The sequence below is a fragment of the Panthera tigris genome, chromosome B3, assembly GCF_018350195.1.
Source record: "Panthera tigris isolate Pti1 chromosome B3, P.tigris_Pti1_mat1.1, whole genome shotgun sequence".
Lineage (NCBI taxonomy): Eukaryota > Metazoa > Chordata > Mammalia > Carnivora > Felidae > Panthera > Panthera tigris.
The window spans coordinates 4,334,848-4,354,260 of record NC_056665.1 but is presented as its reverse complement, the minus strand read 5'-3'; the positions used below and the strand labels follow the sequence as shown (position 1 = coordinate 4,354,260).

General features: G+C 56.4%; 1 protein-coding gene and 1 long non-coding RNA gene across 2 annotated transcripts in view; both read right to left on the bottom strand.

Annotated features, from left to right (window-relative positions):
• Positions 1-13,530, bottom strand: part of AP3B2 (adaptor related protein complex 3 subunit beta 2) — a 34,150-nt gene extending 20,620 nt beyond the window's left edge. The window contains exons 1-4 of the mRNA XM_042987965.1: positions 13,418-13,530; positions 3,966-4,041; positions 3,744-3,818; positions 3,376-3,471 (exon numbers count right to left, since the gene is read on the bottom strand). Of these exons, the coding sequence (XP_042843899.1) occupies positions 3,376-3,471; positions 3,744-3,818; positions 3,966-4,041; positions 13,418-13,530 (360 nt within the window). The remainder of the gene's footprint in view (positions 1-3,375; positions 3,472-3,743; positions 3,819-3,965; positions 4,042-13,417) is intronic.
• A 768-nt stretch (positions 13,531-14,298) lies between these two features.
• On the bottom strand, positions 14,299-15,691 carry LOC122239362. Its single transcript, XR_006218351.1, has 3 exons — positions 15,618-15,691; positions 14,910-14,987; positions 14,299-14,395 (listed from the first exon to the last, which is right to left on the bottom strand). It is a non-coding gene; the product is annotated as an uncharacterized LOC122239362 (long non-coding RNA).
• Between the last annotated feature and the right edge of the window lie 3,722 nt (positions 15,692-19,413).

Below are 19,413 nucleotides of genomic sequence, written 5' to 3'. Positions count from 1 at the left end.
AATAAATTTAAAAAAATTATAGCTCTGGAGGTTTTGACACGATATAATGCTTAAAAAAAAGTTGTAATGTCTAAAAATGAGGCGAGTTGCCTTATGAAGGAGTGACGTCTCTATCACTGGAGATGATCTGTCAGAGGGTCGTGTTCTAGAGCAAAGGTTGGCATACTACAGCCCTCAGGCCAAATCTGTCTTCTGCCTTTTTTATAAATAAAGACTCATTGGAAGCTGGCCATGCCCACTCATTTATGGCTTCTTACATACTTCAAGGGCAAAGTTGAGTGTTGCAAGATTGAGGCTGTATGGCCCTAAAAAGTCTACATTACTCTCTGGCAGGATACAGAAAAAGTTTGCTGACCACTGTTCTAGAAAAATCATTTCTTTGAATGGGCTCAGTGGGCACAAGCAGAGGAGGAACAGAGCACGAGCAGGGGAGGAACAGAAAGAGAGGGAGACACAAAATCCGAAGCAGGCTCCAGGCTCCAAGCTGTCACCACAGAGCCCAACGTGGGGCTCGAACCCACGGACCATGAGATCATGACCTGAGCCGAAGTCGGACGCTTAATGGGCTGAGCCACCCAGGTGCCCCTCTGGTTTTCTCAAAGGGGAAATTCAGGGGCAGACTGTAGAAACTACAGCTAAATGTAAAACCTGTGCCAAAAATTCCAGAATGGGGGGCGCCTGAGTGGCTCAGTTGGTTGAGCGTCCGACTTCAGCTCGGGTCATGATCTCATAGTTTGTGGGTTCGAGCCCCACATCAGGCTCTGTGCTGACAGCTCAGAGCCTGCAGCCTGTTTCAGATTCTGTGTCTCCCTCTCTCTCTACCCCTCCCTTGCTCATGCTCTGTCTCTCTCTGTCTCAAAATAAATAAACATTAAAAAAAATTTTTTTTAATTCCAGAATGGTTCTTCCAAAATGATTTAACCCTGATTCAAACCAAAAGATTACTTGCCAATCTAGACAGATCAATGGATTGATCCCGTGGTTTTGACTTTAAAAGTTAACATAGCACCACGTGTGGTCTAAAGAGACCCCGGTATTGCCGAATGAATGACGGGTATATTCAAGTGCCTGCGCTTCCTACCCCACCTCAGAGAAGCAGACCTTGTCGGCCTCTCCTGCTCGCCACAGCACAGTGACCCAGGGGGGCAGTCAATCCTCCCCCCTGCTCAGCAACCCACAGAACCAGCTGGACATGAAAAGCTGAGCTGGACCTTTCAGAGACACTCTCACAGGAATGTGAACCAAATATGTGGAAAGTCTAGGGAGGGGAGTTAGTGGTTGACATCTGACATCTGGCAGTGATACTGTCTTCTGTATCCTTGACATATACAGACCAGAAGGGCACACAGTGGAGACCATCAAGCATACGTTTAATATGCAAAACAAAAGGTGAGGATATTCAGCTGAAATAGTGAGAAGGGATTCAGCCCCCACTCTATTCTAAAGGACTTGAGGGGCGCCCGGGTGGCTCAGTCGGTTAAGCGTCCAATCTCGGTTTCGGCTCAGGTCATGATCTCACAATTTGGTGAGTTCGAGCCCCACATCAGGCTCTGTGCTGACAGGGCAGAGCCTGCTTCGGATTCTGTCTCTCCCTCTTTCTCTGCCCCTCCCCCACTCACACTGTCTCTGTCTCTCTCAAAAGAAATCTATAAACTTAAAACAAAAAAAAGATTTAAAGGACTTAAATCTTCCTGCCCCTTCCCTTAAGTGATTTCAATTTCGACATGCTCCAAAAAGCCTTTCAGTACAACAGACGGACAACAGTCTTTCAAAGTGGGTGTTCTGCAGACACTGGGGCATCTCACACAAGTCAGCTACTTCCGGTGCCAAACGGAAGGCTCATCACCTGTTTCAACTCTAGAGGAATAACCCGCTGTACTGAACTCACTGAGAACGGGCAGCCGGGTGTTATGGCGTCTGCGCTGACCTTCGAACCCAACCTCTCCCGCAGGGCGAATCTCGATGTCTTCCTCTCCACGGAGCTCATTTGTTTTCAGTAAACCCTTTTGTCCTCCCCAAGTTCCAAAGTCATCGTTCTCCACGGAAACCCAGACTTGGTGAACCTCCTAGTGCCAAGGCCGTGACACACGGAGGTGAGGAACCCAGGCCAGCTGTCCCCTGCCCGGAAGCCTGTCTGAAGGACGTCGACTTCTGCCCGGTTGTGGACCACGATTCCTTCACGCCAACGGGGGCGAGACCCAGGGCTCTCTGCTCTCAGGGACGCAAGTGGTTTATGTTTGAGGCGGCCATTATCACAGGCTCCTCAGAGGAGGAGAGACACGGTCTCTGGGCAGCCACCTCATCTCTCAAGCCCCTTCTGAGCTGGCCTCCACCCTCTGGGGGTCCCACTAATGAGGGAGCCAAAGGCAAGCTGAGAGCAAAGCATGAGCTAGAGCTAGCCATCCCCCCTCCCCACCGGGTGGGACACGTGTGACACTCCTCAGACACTCCTGGCTGCCCGAGGACACAGGAAAGGGAAAAACAAATAGCTAACTGATGGCGATCACGGTCCCGCGGGACGTGGGTCTCCATCAGTCTGCAACTGTCTTAATGATTCATAAGAAAAAAGGGCAGTCTCCAGAATCCTATAGACTCAATTTCCTGGAGCCCTAACATCACCCTCCCCTCCGTGGTGATGGGGGAAACAAAGACAAGAAGAAAATGTAGATTAAAATTAAATTAAATCTGTTTTGAGAGAGAAAGAGAGAGAAGCAGGGCTCTGTTTCTACCCAAAGTGGGGCTCGTGTTCACCCGACGCGGGGCTCGAAGTCCCGGAACTGTGAGGTCATGCCCTGAACCGACGTCAGACGCTTGCCACCCAGGAGCCCCAATAAAATTAAATTTCTTTACAACCTGCAGCCCACTGACAAATACCCGAGGCAGGCAGAGTAGAACATTCCTGCGGGAACTCCCTTCTGTCTTAATGTGAATGCTTTGCTAGAGGGAAAAATAACTTCAGCTCAACAAGAGCAAGGCCTCCAGTATCTGAAGAGTCCTCTTTAGCATAGGAAAGTCCGCTTGGAAACCTCCCTCTTTCCTTAACACCCCCCCCCCCAACTTCCTAGTATGTAACCAGTGTCTCCTCACAGCCCCAGTGCAGCTCTTTCTGCCCACGAGTCCTGTCCCCGTGCGTTCATAAAATCACCTTTTTGCACCAAAGACATCTCAAGAGTTCCCTCCCGGCCATTGGCTTGGACCCCCCCCCCCCCCAACACTTAACGCCACAGCAGCACCGGTCCTCTTGTCTGACTCTGACCCTCCCAAGTCTAGGCGGACAGGAAGGGGCCTCCAAGACCGTCCCCCACGCACAGGCCTCTCCCCGGGCTGCCCCTCCAACGCGGCGCCCGCGAGACCCGGCCCGGGGCGCGAACTGACCTTCAGGCCGCGCTGGAAGGTGGAGATGGACAGCAGGGCCAGATCTTGCTGTTCTTCCGCGTAGCGCACCAGGTACACGTAGACCAGCTTCTTCACCTGGGAGCAGAAGGGCTTCTCAGCAGGACTGCCGCCCCCACCCAATGAGACGTCACCGCCTGGCCGGCTGTGGTCCCGCGTGCGCCCCGGGGTCCTTGGCTCGGATCTACGTCTGCTTGGGGGACGCAGGAACAGGGTCCTCTCCTGAGCCGAGGGCATCCCGAGCAAGTCGGGCCCCCGGGGGGCCGCATGGTGCCTTTCCTCGCCCTGACCGGCTGGCGCTTACTCCCGGTGGGGGCGGGCGCGCGACCCCCTCGCCCCGCGCTGCCTACCTCTATGTTCTTACAGGCCACATTCTTCACCACGGCCGGAAACAGGTCGGAGGCGTTCTTTCCCCTGGCGATCATCTGGGGGCGGGGGGGGGGGGGGGGGGGGGTCGCAGTAGGGGGAGAAGGGAGGAGGCCCACACCTATTAGGAGAAGGTCCACCGGGAGCCCAGAAGGGCTGCTCTTCGACCCCTCCCGCGGACCGGGGCGGCCCCTTCCCCCACTCACAGCCACGATGGTCTTCATGGCCTCCAGCTTGAGGGAATCTTTGTTGGTGTCCAGCATCTCCTTCAGGTCATCGTGCCTGGGGGTGGGGCAGGCACAGGGGGTCAGCGGAGGGTACGAGGGTGGGGCTGGGGGTATCCTCCGGGAGGATCCAGGCAGAAGGAAGGGACACGGGCAGGGGACTTGGGGTCAGGAGAAACGCGGGCCTGCCCGTGGTATGGGTTGAACTGGGTCCTCCTCCAAAAAGATATATCGAAGCCCTAACCCCTAGGACTCCAGAATGTGACTCTATTTGGAAATAGGGTCGCTGCAGTTGTAATTCGTTAGGATGACGTCACACTGGGGTAGGGAGGGCCCGTAATCCTGTCTGTCGGGTGTTCTGGTAAGAAGACAGCCACGTGGGGCGCCTGGGTGGCTCAGTCGGTTGAGCGTCGGACTTCAGCTCAGGTCACCATCTCGCGGTCCGTGAGTTCGAGCCCCGCGTCGGGCTCTGGGCTGACGGCTCGGAGCCTGGAGCCTGCTTCGGATTCTGTGTCTCCCTCTCTCTCTGCCCCTCCCCCGTTCATGCTCTGTCTCTCTCTGTCTCAAAAATAAATAAACTTAAAAAAAAAAAAAAGAAGACAACCACGTGAAGAGACAGAGACGCAGGGAGAATGCCATGTGAAGACAGAGCATTGGAGTGATCCATGAAAGATTGCCAGGAAACTACCAGAAGCTAGGAAGGGGCGAGGAAGGATCCTCCTACAGGTTTCAGAGGGAGCACGGCCCTGCAGGCACCTTGATTTCGGACTTCCGGCCTCCAGATCTGTGAGACCGTAAAGTTTTGTTGTTCTAAACCATGCACTTGGCAGTACTTTGTTACAGCAGGCCCTAGGACACCCATACAGCCAGTGACCCAGAGCCAGAAGACAAGAGGAAGGGTTCGGGGTGGGAAAGGTGTGGACTCCGCCCAGAGAATGGCCAGTTGGGTAGATGGGAAGGATCTGGAGCCAGTGCAAAGGAGGCGGTGTCAGAACAACAGCAGGATGCCCTTGCCCTTGCCCCACGAGTGTGTTCCCAGGCCCCGACTCCAGGACTGGACTGGACGGGTCCCGGTCACTCCAGAATCTGGTGAGATGGTCTCCCAGCAAAAGCCAGACCCGTCACTTAACATTCAACAGTGATTACAGGAAGTGAAAAAACCCTAATGGGAGAAATAAATGAAGATCTGAACAAATGTCCCCTTGCACGTGGCTGAAGGGAATACAGGTAATCCTGAGGCCAATACACAAATTTCATGCAATGTCCATTGAAATTTCAGTGAAGGCACTTGGTCAAACCTCCTCAAATGGCAGCAAAAACCCCAAAGAATAGTTTGGGGAAAGAAGAGAACAAGGCCACAGTGACAGACAACACACCCTCCTGAAATTCAAAATACAAAACAACATGACAGTGACCAAAAGCCCCGTGGTACCAGGTTAAAAGATGGAAAGTCAAAGGTCATGTGGGACAAGTTCATAAATGGATCTAAATGGATACATTAGGAACAAGAACTCACCAATGGAAGGGAGAACCATTTTTCCCCGTAAATAAACACCGCTGGGACAACTGCTATGCAGCAAAGATTTTAACTTGTACATGCATCTCACACCTAAATAAACCCTGCACCTGTTATTTTTTTTTAATGTTTGTTTATTTTTGAGAGAGAGAGAGAGAGAGAGAGAGAGAGACAGAGCACGAGTGGGGGAGGGGCAGAGAGAGAGAGGGAGACTCAGAATCCGAAGCAGGCTCCAGGCTCCGAGCTGTCAGCACACAGCCCGACGCGGGGCTCGAACCCACAAACTGTGAGATCATGACCTGAGGTGAAGTCGGACGCTTAACCGACTGAGCCCCCAAGCACCCTGTTTAGTGACATTATTTTTAAATATGTAAGTTATAAAGGGGAAATTTTTACATTCAAGGTCATAAAGTTATCAGTAACCAGATGGCTGGGTTCAATTTTATTTTAACTTTGGTATATAAAACAAAAAAAAAATAAAGTAAAATAAAAATGAAAGCAAATAAGGCGACTGTATTTGTTCCCTAGAGCTGCCGTAACAAAGTACCACAGACTGGAAGGCTTAAACGACCTATATTATTTCCGCCCGATTTTGGAGACTAGAAGTCTGAGGCGGTGTCAGGAGGCATGGTTTCTTCCGAGGCCTCTCTCCTGGCCTCACAGATGACTGTCTTCCTGTATCTTAAAATTTTTTTAAATGCTTATTCATTTTTGAGAGAGAGACAGGGACAGAGCACCAGCAGGGGAGGGGCAAGGAGAAGGGGAGACACAGAACCTAAAGCAGGTTGCAGGCCCTGAGCTGTCAGCACAGAGCCCGACCCGGGGCTCGAACTCACAGACCATGAGATCATGACGGGAGCTGAAGTCAGACGCTCAACCGACTGAGCCACCCGGGCACCCCTAGCTTCCTGTATCTTCACATGGTCTCCCCTCTGGGTGTCCCCGTGTCCGAATTTCCTCTTCTTACAAGGACACCAGATTGGATTAGGATTGGGGCCCACCCTAATGACTTCATTTTAACATAACCACCGCTTTAAAGACCCCTACTCAAAATAGTCACATTCTGAAGCAGTGGGGGTTAGGACTTCAACATAGGAATTTGAAGGGGACACAATCCAGCCTATGACAGCAACAGAGAGGACATTATTTGGGATGTGGCAAATACAAGTTCAACATTCAAAATTAAGTACTGCTATCGATTTAAGATCTGTTTCTAGCATTCGCTGTCAGGGCTGCTGCAAGCACATCCAACCATCTGCTTGTCCCTCCAGGTGGACACAGCCCTGAGCTGTTGCTCCCCAGTGAACGAGCGGAGTATAGTCTGCTATTCCTCGGCCCGGTGCCCTTGTGCAATGAACAGCCTGCCCAACCATACTCAGAGGTGCAGGGGCTGGTGGTCAAAGAAGTGAACAGAGAACTGTGAATGAGCCCGTGGAAAAATGTGTCTATCCGCAGCCCAGAGAGCTGTGGGACAAGGGATACACTCATGCGTTGCCAAGACAGTTCCAAAACGTGGTGAGCAGCTGTGTGTGCAGTCCCGCACGGCCCTCCCATTTCCCAGATGATACTCGGATAACCCACAACTTTTGGCCCAGGTAGGAGAACCCAGTCTAGAAAGGTATCACTGGCAGTAGAAATTGAAAAGCAGTGAAACGTTTAGGGGCGCCCGGGGGGCTCTGTCGGTTAAGCGCCCAAATTTGGCTCAGGTCATGATCTCACGGTTTGTGGGTTCGAGCCCCACGTCGGGCTCTGTGCTGACGGCTTGCAGCCTGGAGCCCGCTTCGGATTCTGTGTCTCCCCCTCTCTCCGCCCCTCCCCCACTCACACTCTGTGTCTCTCTCTGTCTCTCAAAAACGAGTCAACGTTAAAAAATTTAAAAAAAAAGAAAAAGAAAAAGGCAGCGAAACATTTAGAAACAACAGACGGCCAGAAATCGGAAGGAGCAGTGTCAGCAGGGAAGAGCGTGACGAGAGTCACAGAGGCAAACGTGACTGTGTGGCTGACGTGGGGAGACGAGTAAGCGGCAGAGGCTAAGAGGAGGAGAACGCAGAACGGCACACGCCTATTCCGAGGGCTGCATTTTGCAGATGCCGGAGTGCCTGACACACACTCAGAGGGACGGAAGGGCTGCTAAGAAACGGAGGTTCCGAGGGTTTTAGAAAGCGTCCGGCCCGAACAGATTTTTTGATGGAAAGCAAAGCAGAAAGATGAGGCCTTCTGGAACACAGCGGACGTGCTAGCTGTTAGATGAGGGCAGAGGATGTCCAGCCCCAGTCATGCTGATCACTTGGGAGATGCCCGCAAAATCAGAGGATACTTTCCCAGGGCCGAGCCGGGGCCCCGTCACTCTGCCCAACACCCACCCGGTGGCCAGTTCCTAAGGGGCGGAGCTCAGGACGGGGCGGGGTGGGCGGGGGGAACTGTCTATGGAAAGAGGTACAGACCGGTCAGCCGGGCCTGGGCGGCACTGGGGCTGCAGGAAGAATGAAAGCCGGGCGCCACCACCCCCGGGCTACGACACGCACCACTGCCAGGTGCCCCTACGCACACCCCTCACAGTCAACTCACACCCGGGGACACCGACACACCCCAACATCCCCACCAAACGCCAGCACCATCCACACGCTCCCGTATCTCCCCCGCAGACACCCCCACACCCCCCCAGACACGCCTGCACCTCCCAGGCACATAGGATTTGTACGTAAACCCACACACACCCACAGAAAAACCCCTGCAGACACACGCCCACAACCTCCAGAGAAACACACACAGACACATACACCATACATTCAGACACTGTCCACATAAAGCCACACAGCCATCAACACACACCTCAACTACACATCCCTACAGACACCCGCAAACACACACACATCGCCAACAAGTCCTCTCCACAGCCCCCCACGCCTTCATCTAGACGTGTACATCCCACACAACGCACCCCGCACACCCTGCACGAGCACCCCCCCCCCCAACACACACCACGTACACATACACCCTCTGGACAGAGCTGTCACTCGGTCTCATTCCCCAGTGTCCAGGGGACTCCTATTTAAGATTCTGGAGGGCGAGTGTAGGCTGCTAGGATCCAATGCGTATGCAGCCCCGTGGATCCTGCGACCTCCTTCTGAGGGATCAGCCTGGGGTCAGCCTGGGGTGACCTCACGGGGAGCGGCGGGAGTCTGCCCGGTCCTATTTGACTCGGGGTGTTCTCTAAAGCAGACTTGCTCACACCTGGGCGTCCTCACCGCTCCCAGAAACGCCACAGGCCTGTGTCAAACGCACACACCCCGGGGCCTGCACGGGGGCGCCCATGCTACCCCCGCCCTCCCAGCCTAGCGCATACACCCCAGGGCCCCGGGCAGAGGGGGACCAGGGGTGGAGGGACCGTGGGTACGCAGCACGTACAGCCCAGGCTGGATTGTCAAACGCCCGTTAACGGAGTAGCTCCCTCCTGGGATGAGACCGCCCCGGGTCCCGTGTCTCCACCAGCTTGTGTGCCCAAGAGGAAGAGGAAGCGGGAGATACAGGGCAATGCTCTAAAGCCCCGAAACCTTAGCCTCCCGCGGTCAGATCTCCTTACACCTCAATCGCTCCCACCTGACCCCCCGGCCTGGCCTGAGGGACTCTGGGGGGGCGGGGAGGGTGGCCAGAGCCAGTCAGGGGGGACAACATGGCACGGAGGCCAGACAGGCCCACCTCCCCCGACACCACGTCCCTCTCCTCACCACACGAGTCGGGTCCCAGCCCACTCGACGGGGGAGGCCGGCCAAGCCCTGTGCCTTAGCCGGTTCTCCAAACCCCACTCAGAGCCCGCTGGAGCCAGGACCTCGGGCAAAGTCAAGGTGGCCCTGGACCCTCAAACATTTCATTATCCTCCTCCCCAGAGAGCCCGCAGCTCCCTTAAGTGAAGTCCGCCCCCCTCGTACCCTCAGCCCCCACCCGGTGCCCCCGCCACCCCCTCCAGCCTGGACCCCAACGCCGGCCCGGTCCTCCTCCGGAGCAGGTGGGACCCGAAGGACTCAGCCTGGCCTCTGGCCTTCCGGGCGTCGGGGTGAGGGTCGCTGGGAGTTCCTCTGTACCTTAGCGGCTGGCTCTGGCTCTGGCTCTGGCTCTGGCTCTCGCTCCGGCCAGGCTCCGGGCAAGACCCTTCCAGAGGCGCTTCTGGGGCCGTGTCTTCCTCTGGGGCCTGCAGCCACCGAAGCTCCTCAGGCTGCAAGGCCTGGTACCAGGGTGGGGGGCCGCCTTCGGGGCCCAGCACAGGGCTGGCAGCCTCCCGGTCAGCTCCGCAGGCCCCCCGGCCCCCCGGCCTCACCACGGCCCCCGGGAGCTGCAGGAATCGCTGCATCGGGCACCAGGTCCTGCTCCGAGATGAGACCCAGCTGACCAGGGAGCTGGGGACGCCTGTCCCTGTTACCAGACGGCCCGCCTCCCAGACTCAGTAACCGGACACCGGCAGGCAGGGAGGCTCCGGTTTCCCGTTCACTGCTCAGAGACGAGGACTTGAGAGGGGGAGGAAGGCAGCGACGGGGGACTAAGCCACCCCAATCTCCCAGCAGGGGGCGGGGGGGCCGTGGTCAGGGGAGCTGATCCAGACAGGGGTGAGGGACCCACTCCTCACCTCCACTCTCCGGCCGCATCTGGACCTCTGCCTCCCCAGAACCGCTCTTCCGCAGAAATCCTGCACGCCTGCTCCCCACTCGGACCGAAGCCAGAGCCAGTCCCGGACTCCTGCCTTCCTATCAGCTTTGTCTTCCCTCTGCTTCCCCCCTCCCTGGCCCAGGCCCCCAGGTCCATCCCTGCAGCTGCCCTCTCACTCACACCCTTGGCCTTCCGTCCGTACCGCCCCTCCCCTGCCAGGAGCAGGTGGCTTCAGACCCCCCTTGACGCGCCTCAAATCCCCACCCACGGCCTGGCTCGTACCTTACCACTTGCTTCTCACAGAAAACGAGAGGCCTTAGATAACATCCCCTGCAGCTCCAGGCATCTGTGTCTCCTCTCCTCCACCCCCCCTCCGCCTGGGCAGAGTGATCCTCCTCCAAGCCAGGCGGTGCTCCCATCACCCAGCGGCCCAGGCCCCCCCGTAGCTCCCTTCAGCCTCGCCCTCTCCGGGCTGCTGGCTCCTTCCCATCAGCAGTTAGCCTTGCTCCAGCCCCTCCCACCCTCACAGTGAAGACAGATGACAACACAAATAAAATACACAAACCTTCTTGAACTAATTCTCTCCTCCGGCAACTCTTTCTCTCTCTCCCCTGTACACACTTCTTGAAAGCAAATCTCCCATCTTCCGGGTTTTATTTATTCACCTCCTATTTGCTTCTCTACTCACTCCAATCTGGCTTTCGATGCTGATTAGAACTCAGGGCTGGGGCGCCTGGGAGGCGTCCGGCTCCTGATTTTGGCTCCGGTCACAATCTCATCCTCGTTCGTGGGATCGAGCCCGCACTGGGCTGACAGCACAGAGCCCGCTTGGGATTCTCTCTCTCCCCCTCTCTCTGCCCCTCCCCCACCCACTCTCTTTCTCAAAGTAAATAAATAAACGTAAAAAAAAAGAAAAGAGGTGGCGCCTGGGTGGCTCAGGCGGCTGAGCGACCGACTTCAGCTCAGGTCGTGATCTCGTGGTCGGTAAGTTCGAGCCCCGCGTCGGGCTCTGTGCAAACAGCTCGGAGCCCGGAGCCTGCTACGGATTCTGTGTCTCTCTCTCTCTCTCTCTGCCCCTCCCCCACTCACACTCTGTCTCTCTTGTGCTCTCTCTCAAAAAAATAAGCATTAGAAAGAAAAAAAATTTTTTAAAAATAAAAAGAATTTAAGGCTGAGGGGCCGCCATGATGTCTGCAAGTCACATGGTTCAGCCAAAAATCTGTATGGCTCGATGTTAGAAAAAGCAAATACGGCAGAGCGTCAACATCAGTGGGATCCAGGTGGAGGGCGTACGCATTCCTCACGTTACACACTCAACTTTTCTGTATGTTTTAAGCTGTTCGTGATAGAATGTTGGGGAAAGACAATCTAGCTCCTCCTCTTCTGATTTTGTCAGGCTTGTCCCCCAGGACAGGAGGCGGGACCTGGAGCAAGGAGGGGTTGACCTTCTCTTTGTCAAATCAGTGGTCGTCTTCCCTTGTTTGAGTGGACATTGCTGATTGCTTCCTCCTTCTTGAAACATTTTGTTTCCCTCCAGCCTTTGGTTTACTTTTTCTCAGTAACCTTGAAACACTTCCCCCTGCATTCTGGTCATCCCTAAGGTGTCTTTAGGGTTCATACCCGTGTGCCGTCTGAACTCATTTTTTTAATTAATTAATTAATTAATTAATTTTTAATCTTTACTTTTGAGAGAAAGAGAGAGAGAGAGTGCACAGAAGAGGGGCAGAGAGAGAGAGAGAGAGGGAGACACAGAATCCAAAGCAGGCTCCAGGCTCTGAGCTGTCAGCACAGAGCCGACGTGGGGTTTGAACCCACCAACAGCTAGATCATGACCCGAGCTGAAGTCTGACACTTAGCCCACTGAGCCACCCAGGCGCCCCTGAACTCATTTTATATACTCTCCCTGGGTTATCTTAACTTCCTTCTGTGGCTTTGATTAACATACATATGTTAATAATCTCTCCTGGAATCCAAATCCTAAAGTCCAGCTACCTCCTGGGCTTGAATATCCCTCAGGGTTTACAATCCCAGCCTGTCAAAAGTTGGCCTCACCATTATTTTCCCGAATTTGCTTGTAACATCTTTATTTCCAATCACACTGTACAGCAACCACCATCTATCCAGTTACAAGAAATAGTAACCTGAGTATTATTCTTATCTTCTCCCCCCAGTTAATCATCAGTCTGTGACTTCTATCCCCTCAAGAGCCCTCAGATCCTCTGCCCCCACCATAGTCTAGCCCACCATCATGTCTCCCTCCCCCAACACTCAACACCCCTCCCCAGGCCTTGTCTCCTGCTTAAACCAGCACACCTCCAATCTCCTCTCCACAATCCAGCCTAGAATCCTTCTAAAATGCAAATCTGATATCCCCTGCTTAGAACTCCTCGCCACTTTGGCACCTTCCCACCCTCATTTCTGGTCACTCGGGAGGCCTGGCGCAGCGATTTGATTCTGGCCATCTGAACTAGCACCTACAAAACCTAAAAGCTTTTCCTCTGCCTGGAACATTCCTCACTCCCCCCCTCCCTGTTCCCCAGGGCCAGAGACCAGCTCTTCGCACCCCTCGGGCTGTCCACCCCCCAACACAGATTCTCCCTCTGGGGCAACCCTCTAGAGCAACTAGAGGGTGGGGACCGGTTCAGGTTCACGCCTGTATTCACAGTGACTGGGATGAGAATGGACACAGCAGTCCCTGAAAAATGCTTGTTTCAGGATTTACAAATAAACGAATGAACCAACGAATGAGCCAAAGGTGGAGGGGAAGAGTGGGAAGCCCAGGTGGGGTTGAAGTACAGGGGCAAAGTGGGAAGCAGGGGTGCGGCCTGGGGGTGCTAGCGTGGGGCCAGAATGAGGGACGCGGACTTGCACGAGGGGCCGGGCCGTGGAGGTTCTGGGTGCACACCCCGGGCCGGCCTTCCCGGAGAGGCCCCAAGCTGGACCTCACGGCCTCTGCCCCCTCCCGCGCGGTCCTCAGGAGCCCGCTCGCCCCGCGCGAAAAAGGCGGGGAACCGGTGATGCAAACCCGCACCCAGCGGGCACGCCTGGGGCGGGAGGGTGCGCCCATCCCCCGCCAGCCTCCAGCCCCTCCCCGGGTCCCGGGTGGGCCCTCGGGCGGCGCGCGGCGCGAGAGGACAGGGCCGCGAGGGTCGGGCCGCGGCGGGAGGGGGCGGGGCGGGGGCCCGGCGGCGGCGGCGGCGGGAGGGGGCAGGGCGGGCTTCCGGGCCCCGTGGCCGGGCCGCTGTCCATGGTGCCGGCGCGCCGCGCGCTCCCTCACCGCTTGTAGTCGGAGGAGAAGATGCCGCCGCTCGCGGGGTCGTGGCCGTACTCGGGCTCCCCGGGGCCGGCGGAGCCGCCCTTGTCTTCGCCGTAGGCGGGGGCGGCCGACATGGGGCTGCCGGGGAGAGCGCTTCGCGGGGGCGGAGGCCGCGCGGCCGGGGTGCTGCTGGGACCGAGGAGGCGAGCGCAGGCCCGGCTCCGCGGAGGCCGCAATCTGCGCGGGCGGAGGCAGCGCGCGGATTTATCAATCAGGGCCGCGCGGGGAGGCTCTTAAAGGCACCGGCGCCTGCGGAGCGGAGGGCGTGTCCGCGGAGGGGGCGGGGCGGTGCCGCAGGGTCTGGCCCCGCCCGAATCCCTCGGAAATCCCCGCCTTCCTTCCCCCTCCCGGTAAGGGAGGTTCCTGTCCCTTAGAGGGACTGTTCCGGGGGTGGGTGGAGGCCGCTGGACTGAGGATGGGACAGCCTTCCGGGAGACGCACAACGCCTTCCCTCACCACCCCCACCCCCGACCACAGGGTCTCGGTGGAAGGGCCTCCAGGGACTCCGCTCATTCCCGACACGGTCACCGATGCTCACCCACGCAGTGGAAGGAAAGCAGGGGACTGAAGAGAAGGCTGTGCCACAGGGCTGGGGGTCCTAGAGCAGGAAGGAGGCACTGCACTGGGAGACCCGCTTCGGAGACCAAAGACGCTCCCTCTCCCAGCTCCATCTTGCCTACAAAATCTGGGCCCCTCTGATGGTGTCTTGCTTTCTCATCAGGAAGCCAGAAGGCTAGCTGGAGGTGACAATTTAAGTCTGGTCCAAGAGAGGAGCCTACGGCAGGCTTCGGGTAGAGAAATAGACACCGAATAGAAGGGGCAGTGAACCCCGAATCCAGCTTTGCAATATAGTTTAATGACCATTTCTGAAGCCGCCATGCCCACTCAGGATGGCCTGAGGTCACACCTATCCACAGTCAAGTTCAGGTCCACTGACACCTAGGAAGGAAGGGATAGGGCTGGGTTAGGGTCTGGTGTGACAGCCAGGACTCCTGGATCATGTGAGGCTTCCAACTCAGATCCGAAGGCCCGAAGCACCCCCCCCCCCCCCACTTCCCCTGAGGAAAGGCTGCCTGGATCTAGAGAGAAAGTAGTGGCCAGGCTGGAGAAAGGGATGGCATCTAGTTGGGCCTGAGTTTGGCACATCAGGTTGGATGGCTGGGTCTCTTGACTGGGCTTGGAGGAGAAGGTGAAGAGGGCTTGACCTGGAAAGTGGAAGAGTTTATAGGGCTGAGTGTTGGGTCTCAGCATCTCCAGAATCAGAATTTGTGGGCACAGAAAGAGGGCTCTATAGGTAGGTTCCACTGGGCGAATGGGCATGGGGGTTAACAAGGACCAGGGCAGTGCCTAGGTTTGGAAGTTGGTAGGCTGAAGGAAATAGATGTGCCTAGGATCTGTGAGCTGGGGCCTTCCTGGATGGTCCCAAGAGACTTTCAGAGAAGTAGAACCTCACCAAGTTGGCAGGCTAGTTTGCTTCTGGGTGCTTTGGGTCTGCCAGAGTAAAGTGGATCTTGAGTTTGACGAGCATGGCCTGGGTGGGGAGAGACAGTACCAATTCTGCAGGAGCACACCGGTTAGCTCTGGAGGCGGGCTGGGATCGTGCGTGGGTAGCTGGGCCAGACTCACCCAGCTAATAGGACTGCCATCTATCTGTAGGGGATCCGGATGGGCCCCGGAGTCGGAGCAGACCCAGTGTAAAGTGCAGCAGTTGCTGCGCATGGGGTGATGGGGGGGTGGGTCTGAGTCCACTGCCTTGCCCACGGTCAAGGCCACCACGTCTACGCAGCACACGCCACAGCAGAGAGCAGGGGTGTAGCAGCAGGCACTGCCCGTTTAGATACAACGGCTTTGCAGGAACACAGAGACGTATGAAGCCTGTGGCTGATTACATTCCTGCCTGCAGGGATCACCCGATGGGTGCAAGTCAGAGCCAGTTAGGTCCTGTGACCCCAGTGCCGTGATCCTGCACCCAAATCTCCCAGGACCCCGGGGCCCTGAGCCCCATTCCCTGGGTGCCCAAGCGCCCATCTTCAGAGACCTACCCCTCCAGCTAGGGGCCTGCAGTTTTCATTCTCGTGTGCCCTGCCCACTGGTAGAACAGGGCTTGGATGGGCAGCCTCTCTGGCGGACTAGGGCCAATGTTTCAGCCGGAGATGCTCACCTTCGAGGCGGATGGTCTCCCCATGGCCACAGCACACGCCCACGTGGGCCCCGCACCAGTGTCCAGCAGCGGACAACAGCCTGAACAGGAAGAGGTCTTGCGGCTCAGGCTCGCTGCCCTCTAACTCCACGGCCTCCCAGTGCTACCCCAGGAAAGCCTCAGAGAGGAAGGACTGGATGGTAGTGACCGCCCGTCAGGGCCTGAGAGGAAACAGGGACCAGACCTGTTTGCGCGGGGGGGGGGGGGGGGGGTGCCAGTTCCTTCTGCCGGTCATCAGTGGAGACCTGTCTTCTCCAGACATCCCACCTGGGGGAAAACAAGACACGCTGAGGACTTATGCTCCAGGGGCTAGGCTTCACTAACCCACACCTGCCTCCATGTGCTGAAGAACTCCAGAGGCCTGGACATCGCCGATGGACAAATCCTGCCCTGAGCCACCACTAAGAACTCAGTTCCCAGCAACTGGGACCTCCTCCTCATCCAATGTTTTCTTCTCCTCTTCAATTCCAGCCTTTCCATTCCGCCCCTTTCCTCAAACATCTCCCACCTTGCCATTCACTGGAGGCAACACCAAGAACTGCATGTACTTGAGTTGAGCAGAAGTCCTGAAGAAACAGAAACCTGGGTGACATCTGGACCCAAGAGAGGCCTCTCCTCCCAAGCCTGAGTGGACCGAGTCCCCTCCAACAACAAATATCTATGGAGCAACTGTTCATTTGATGCTTACTACAATTCTACAAGATGGGTACAGGATCCCTGTTTCCAGGATAAGGAAACTGAGGTCCACGGAGGTTCTACATCGCTGAAATGCACACAGCTTAATGTAGGTGTGCATGACTGTATGTGTCTGATCACCTTTACCTTCCTTTCTAGAAGGAAGTAAGAAACCCATTTAATTCAGATTTGTCCTATCTACTGGGAAGAGAGTGCCCTGGGGACTTGGAAGGATGGCCCCCTGGACTGTGCCTGAGATGTGGCCTCAGAGAGTGCCTGGAAAGGGAGCGAAAATAGGGCCTGGTGAGTGCCCAGCGGTCCCAGCTGCAGAAGCCCTGGGAGAAAGAAGTAGACCCCTCCCCACCCGGCCCCCAGCTCCCCCTCTGCTCCCCCACCCCCCATGTCTGGGTATTTTCGTTGGAAGGGAGGGACTTGACTCCAACAGATTTGATTGGAGAGGAAGGACTCATATGCAAATGAGGAGCCGGGCTGCCCCAGGCTGCCTTATGGAGTGCCAACCACAATGTGGCCATGGCTCCCCATCCCCCAACACTTCGTTTCCTTCCTGGTCCCAGTCTGTAGTCTCCTCTACTTATTCCTGGGTGAGTCTCATCTTCCCAGACTGGGAGCTGTGAAAGAGTCAGGTGACCAACTCATCCCAGTTGGCCTGGAACATTCCAGGTTTGTTTTTTGTTTTTATTTTTTAACGTTTATTCATTTTTGAGAGAGAGAGATAGAGTGTGAGTGGGGGAGGGGCAGAGAGAGAGGGAGACACAGAATCCGAAGCAGGCTCCAGGCTCTGAGCTGTCAGCACAGAGCCTGATGCAGGGCTTGAACCCACGAATGGTGAGATCATAACCTGAGCCGAAGTCGGACGCCTAACCGACTGAGCCATCCAGGCGCCCCCATTCCAGGTTTTAAAACACATCCCGAACCCAGGAAAACCTGGATGACTCGTCACCCTAGGTTCAGGTCTCTCCCTTTCCATCTGCCTTGACTTCAGGAGACCACAGTCATGTGCACAGTCCTGTGGCCTTAGGTCATGCTCTCCTGCAATCCTCCTAACAGGGAGGGCACCGTGGTTCCTGTTTCCCTCTCCCGCTTTGTCATTAGGCCAAGGAGCCGTCACAGCTGGATCCTGGCCCCTGTTGGGACAGCAGACATCCCACCTGGGGAGAAAACAAGACACGCTGAGGACTTCTGCTCCAGTTACCTGGGATGTGAAGCTCATCTAGGGAGAAAAAACCCAAAACCCAGCTATCACCACCTGGCCGCTCAGGAGGGAGGGGCCAGGCCACTGCCCCTCCCACAGATCCCCCTAGGCTGTGCCCTGTTTGTGCCCACAGCTCTGTGCTGCAGTCCTGGGACTGGGAGGCGGAGTCCCGACTGAGCCACTTCTCTATGTGGGACATCACGTGTGCCACTTCCTCCCTGTGGGCCTCAACTTCCTCATCTGTGAACTGGGGATAGTAAGCCCCGAAGGCTGGGCCTCACAGGACCATTGTGAGGCACAGAGAGCTCTTTGTGAGCCGGACGAGGAGAGCCGGGCAGTGTTGGCTTCTCTTTGGTCCGCCCATGGGGGTGCAGAGTTTGGCGTGAGGGGTAGAGAGGTGGAGAGAATGCATTTTTCTCGGCTCAGAGGAGAGCAATGGGCCCTCAGAGGCTGTTGCCTCCCCGTGACCCCCGCCCCAGAGCTCTCAGGGAATCACCCGGCTGGAAAGGCCTTGGCGAGCAGGGCCCCACCTCTGACTCTCCCTCTGAAAAGTTCCCCGTGGTGGCGGTGGTGGGAAGGATGGGGACACTTTGGCCACCATCAGCCAGGCCCTGGAATTTGAGTCAGGGTCTGGATGAGGAGATGCCCCTTCAGATAGTGGATCTGGGTCTACATGTGGTGCTCTATCAATAATCATAGTAATAATAATAATAATAATAATAATAATAATAAATATCTATTGCTAAAAACCTGTGCTAAAGCCCCATTTAGCCCTAACGACGGTCATAAAATAGATACTGTTGTTTTCGTTCCCATTTTACAGATGGGGGGACCAAGCCTCGCAAAGATTGCCAAGGTTACAAGCTAGTAAGTGGAGAAACCAGGATTCAACCACAGATGATCTCGTCTAGTGCCCTTGACCTTAACCACTGCACAGTACTACCTCTCTCGAGCTGCAGCTCACGCACGAGTGTTCCCCCTGCCCCAGGATGTACCGACCCCATGTGTGCTTCCTGAGCTGGAGAAGCGGCCGCCCTTCCCTTTGACTTTCATAGAGCCACGCCACCATTCTCTCTGTAGGAGAAGAAAGGAGCAAGGCCCCTGGAGCTGTGAGCAAGAGCCCAGGGCACAAAACAGCTCAGTCTCTTGGCACCTTCCCAACAACGCTGCCTGCCCCTTGGGGGCTTTGCTGGGGGCCCGAGCTTTTCCTCCTTTCAGCCGCACTGAGGCTTCGGGGAGACAGAATGAGGACGCTAGCCTTGCAATTGGACGCGGGCCTACCAGGCAGTCTCTCCGAGGCCCCTTCACGACCTCAACCCAACGGGGTCCTGTCACTGAGCACAGACACTGTGGGGCCATTGTGGTGGCCCTAGGCTCTGTGGCTGTAGTCGGAACTCCTGGCCCCTCCCATCCCCCTTCAGTCTAGCCCTGGACAGAGTTCCTCTGTGGGAAGCAAGGTTTTGGGGTCACTGCCCTCAGCTGGCCATCTCAGTCAGAACAAGGGTCGGGGCTCCCTATTGGGGCCGAGCAGGCCCTTCCCTGGAGCCCCCAGCACACTCTGCTCCAGGCCGCCCTTCCCTCGCAAAGGCTTTGGTCACCCCCCTCCCTCTTGGCACAGAGTAATCCCACCTGGATCCCAGCCCCCAGCCCAAGCAGCTTACCTTGCAGGCGCACCCCACACCTCGCTAGGCGCTCTCCTCTGCGGCCAGAGCAGAGTGGACAAGCTGTCCGTCCCTCCGGCAGAGAAGGGAGCCAAGCAGGAAGCCCTGGCACCCCATTCTGCGCACTGAGGCCTTGGCCAGTCTGATGGCAGCTCGCCGCCTTGGCAATGCAGGGGGCAGGTGGCAGCCAATGACTGTGAGGCTGGGG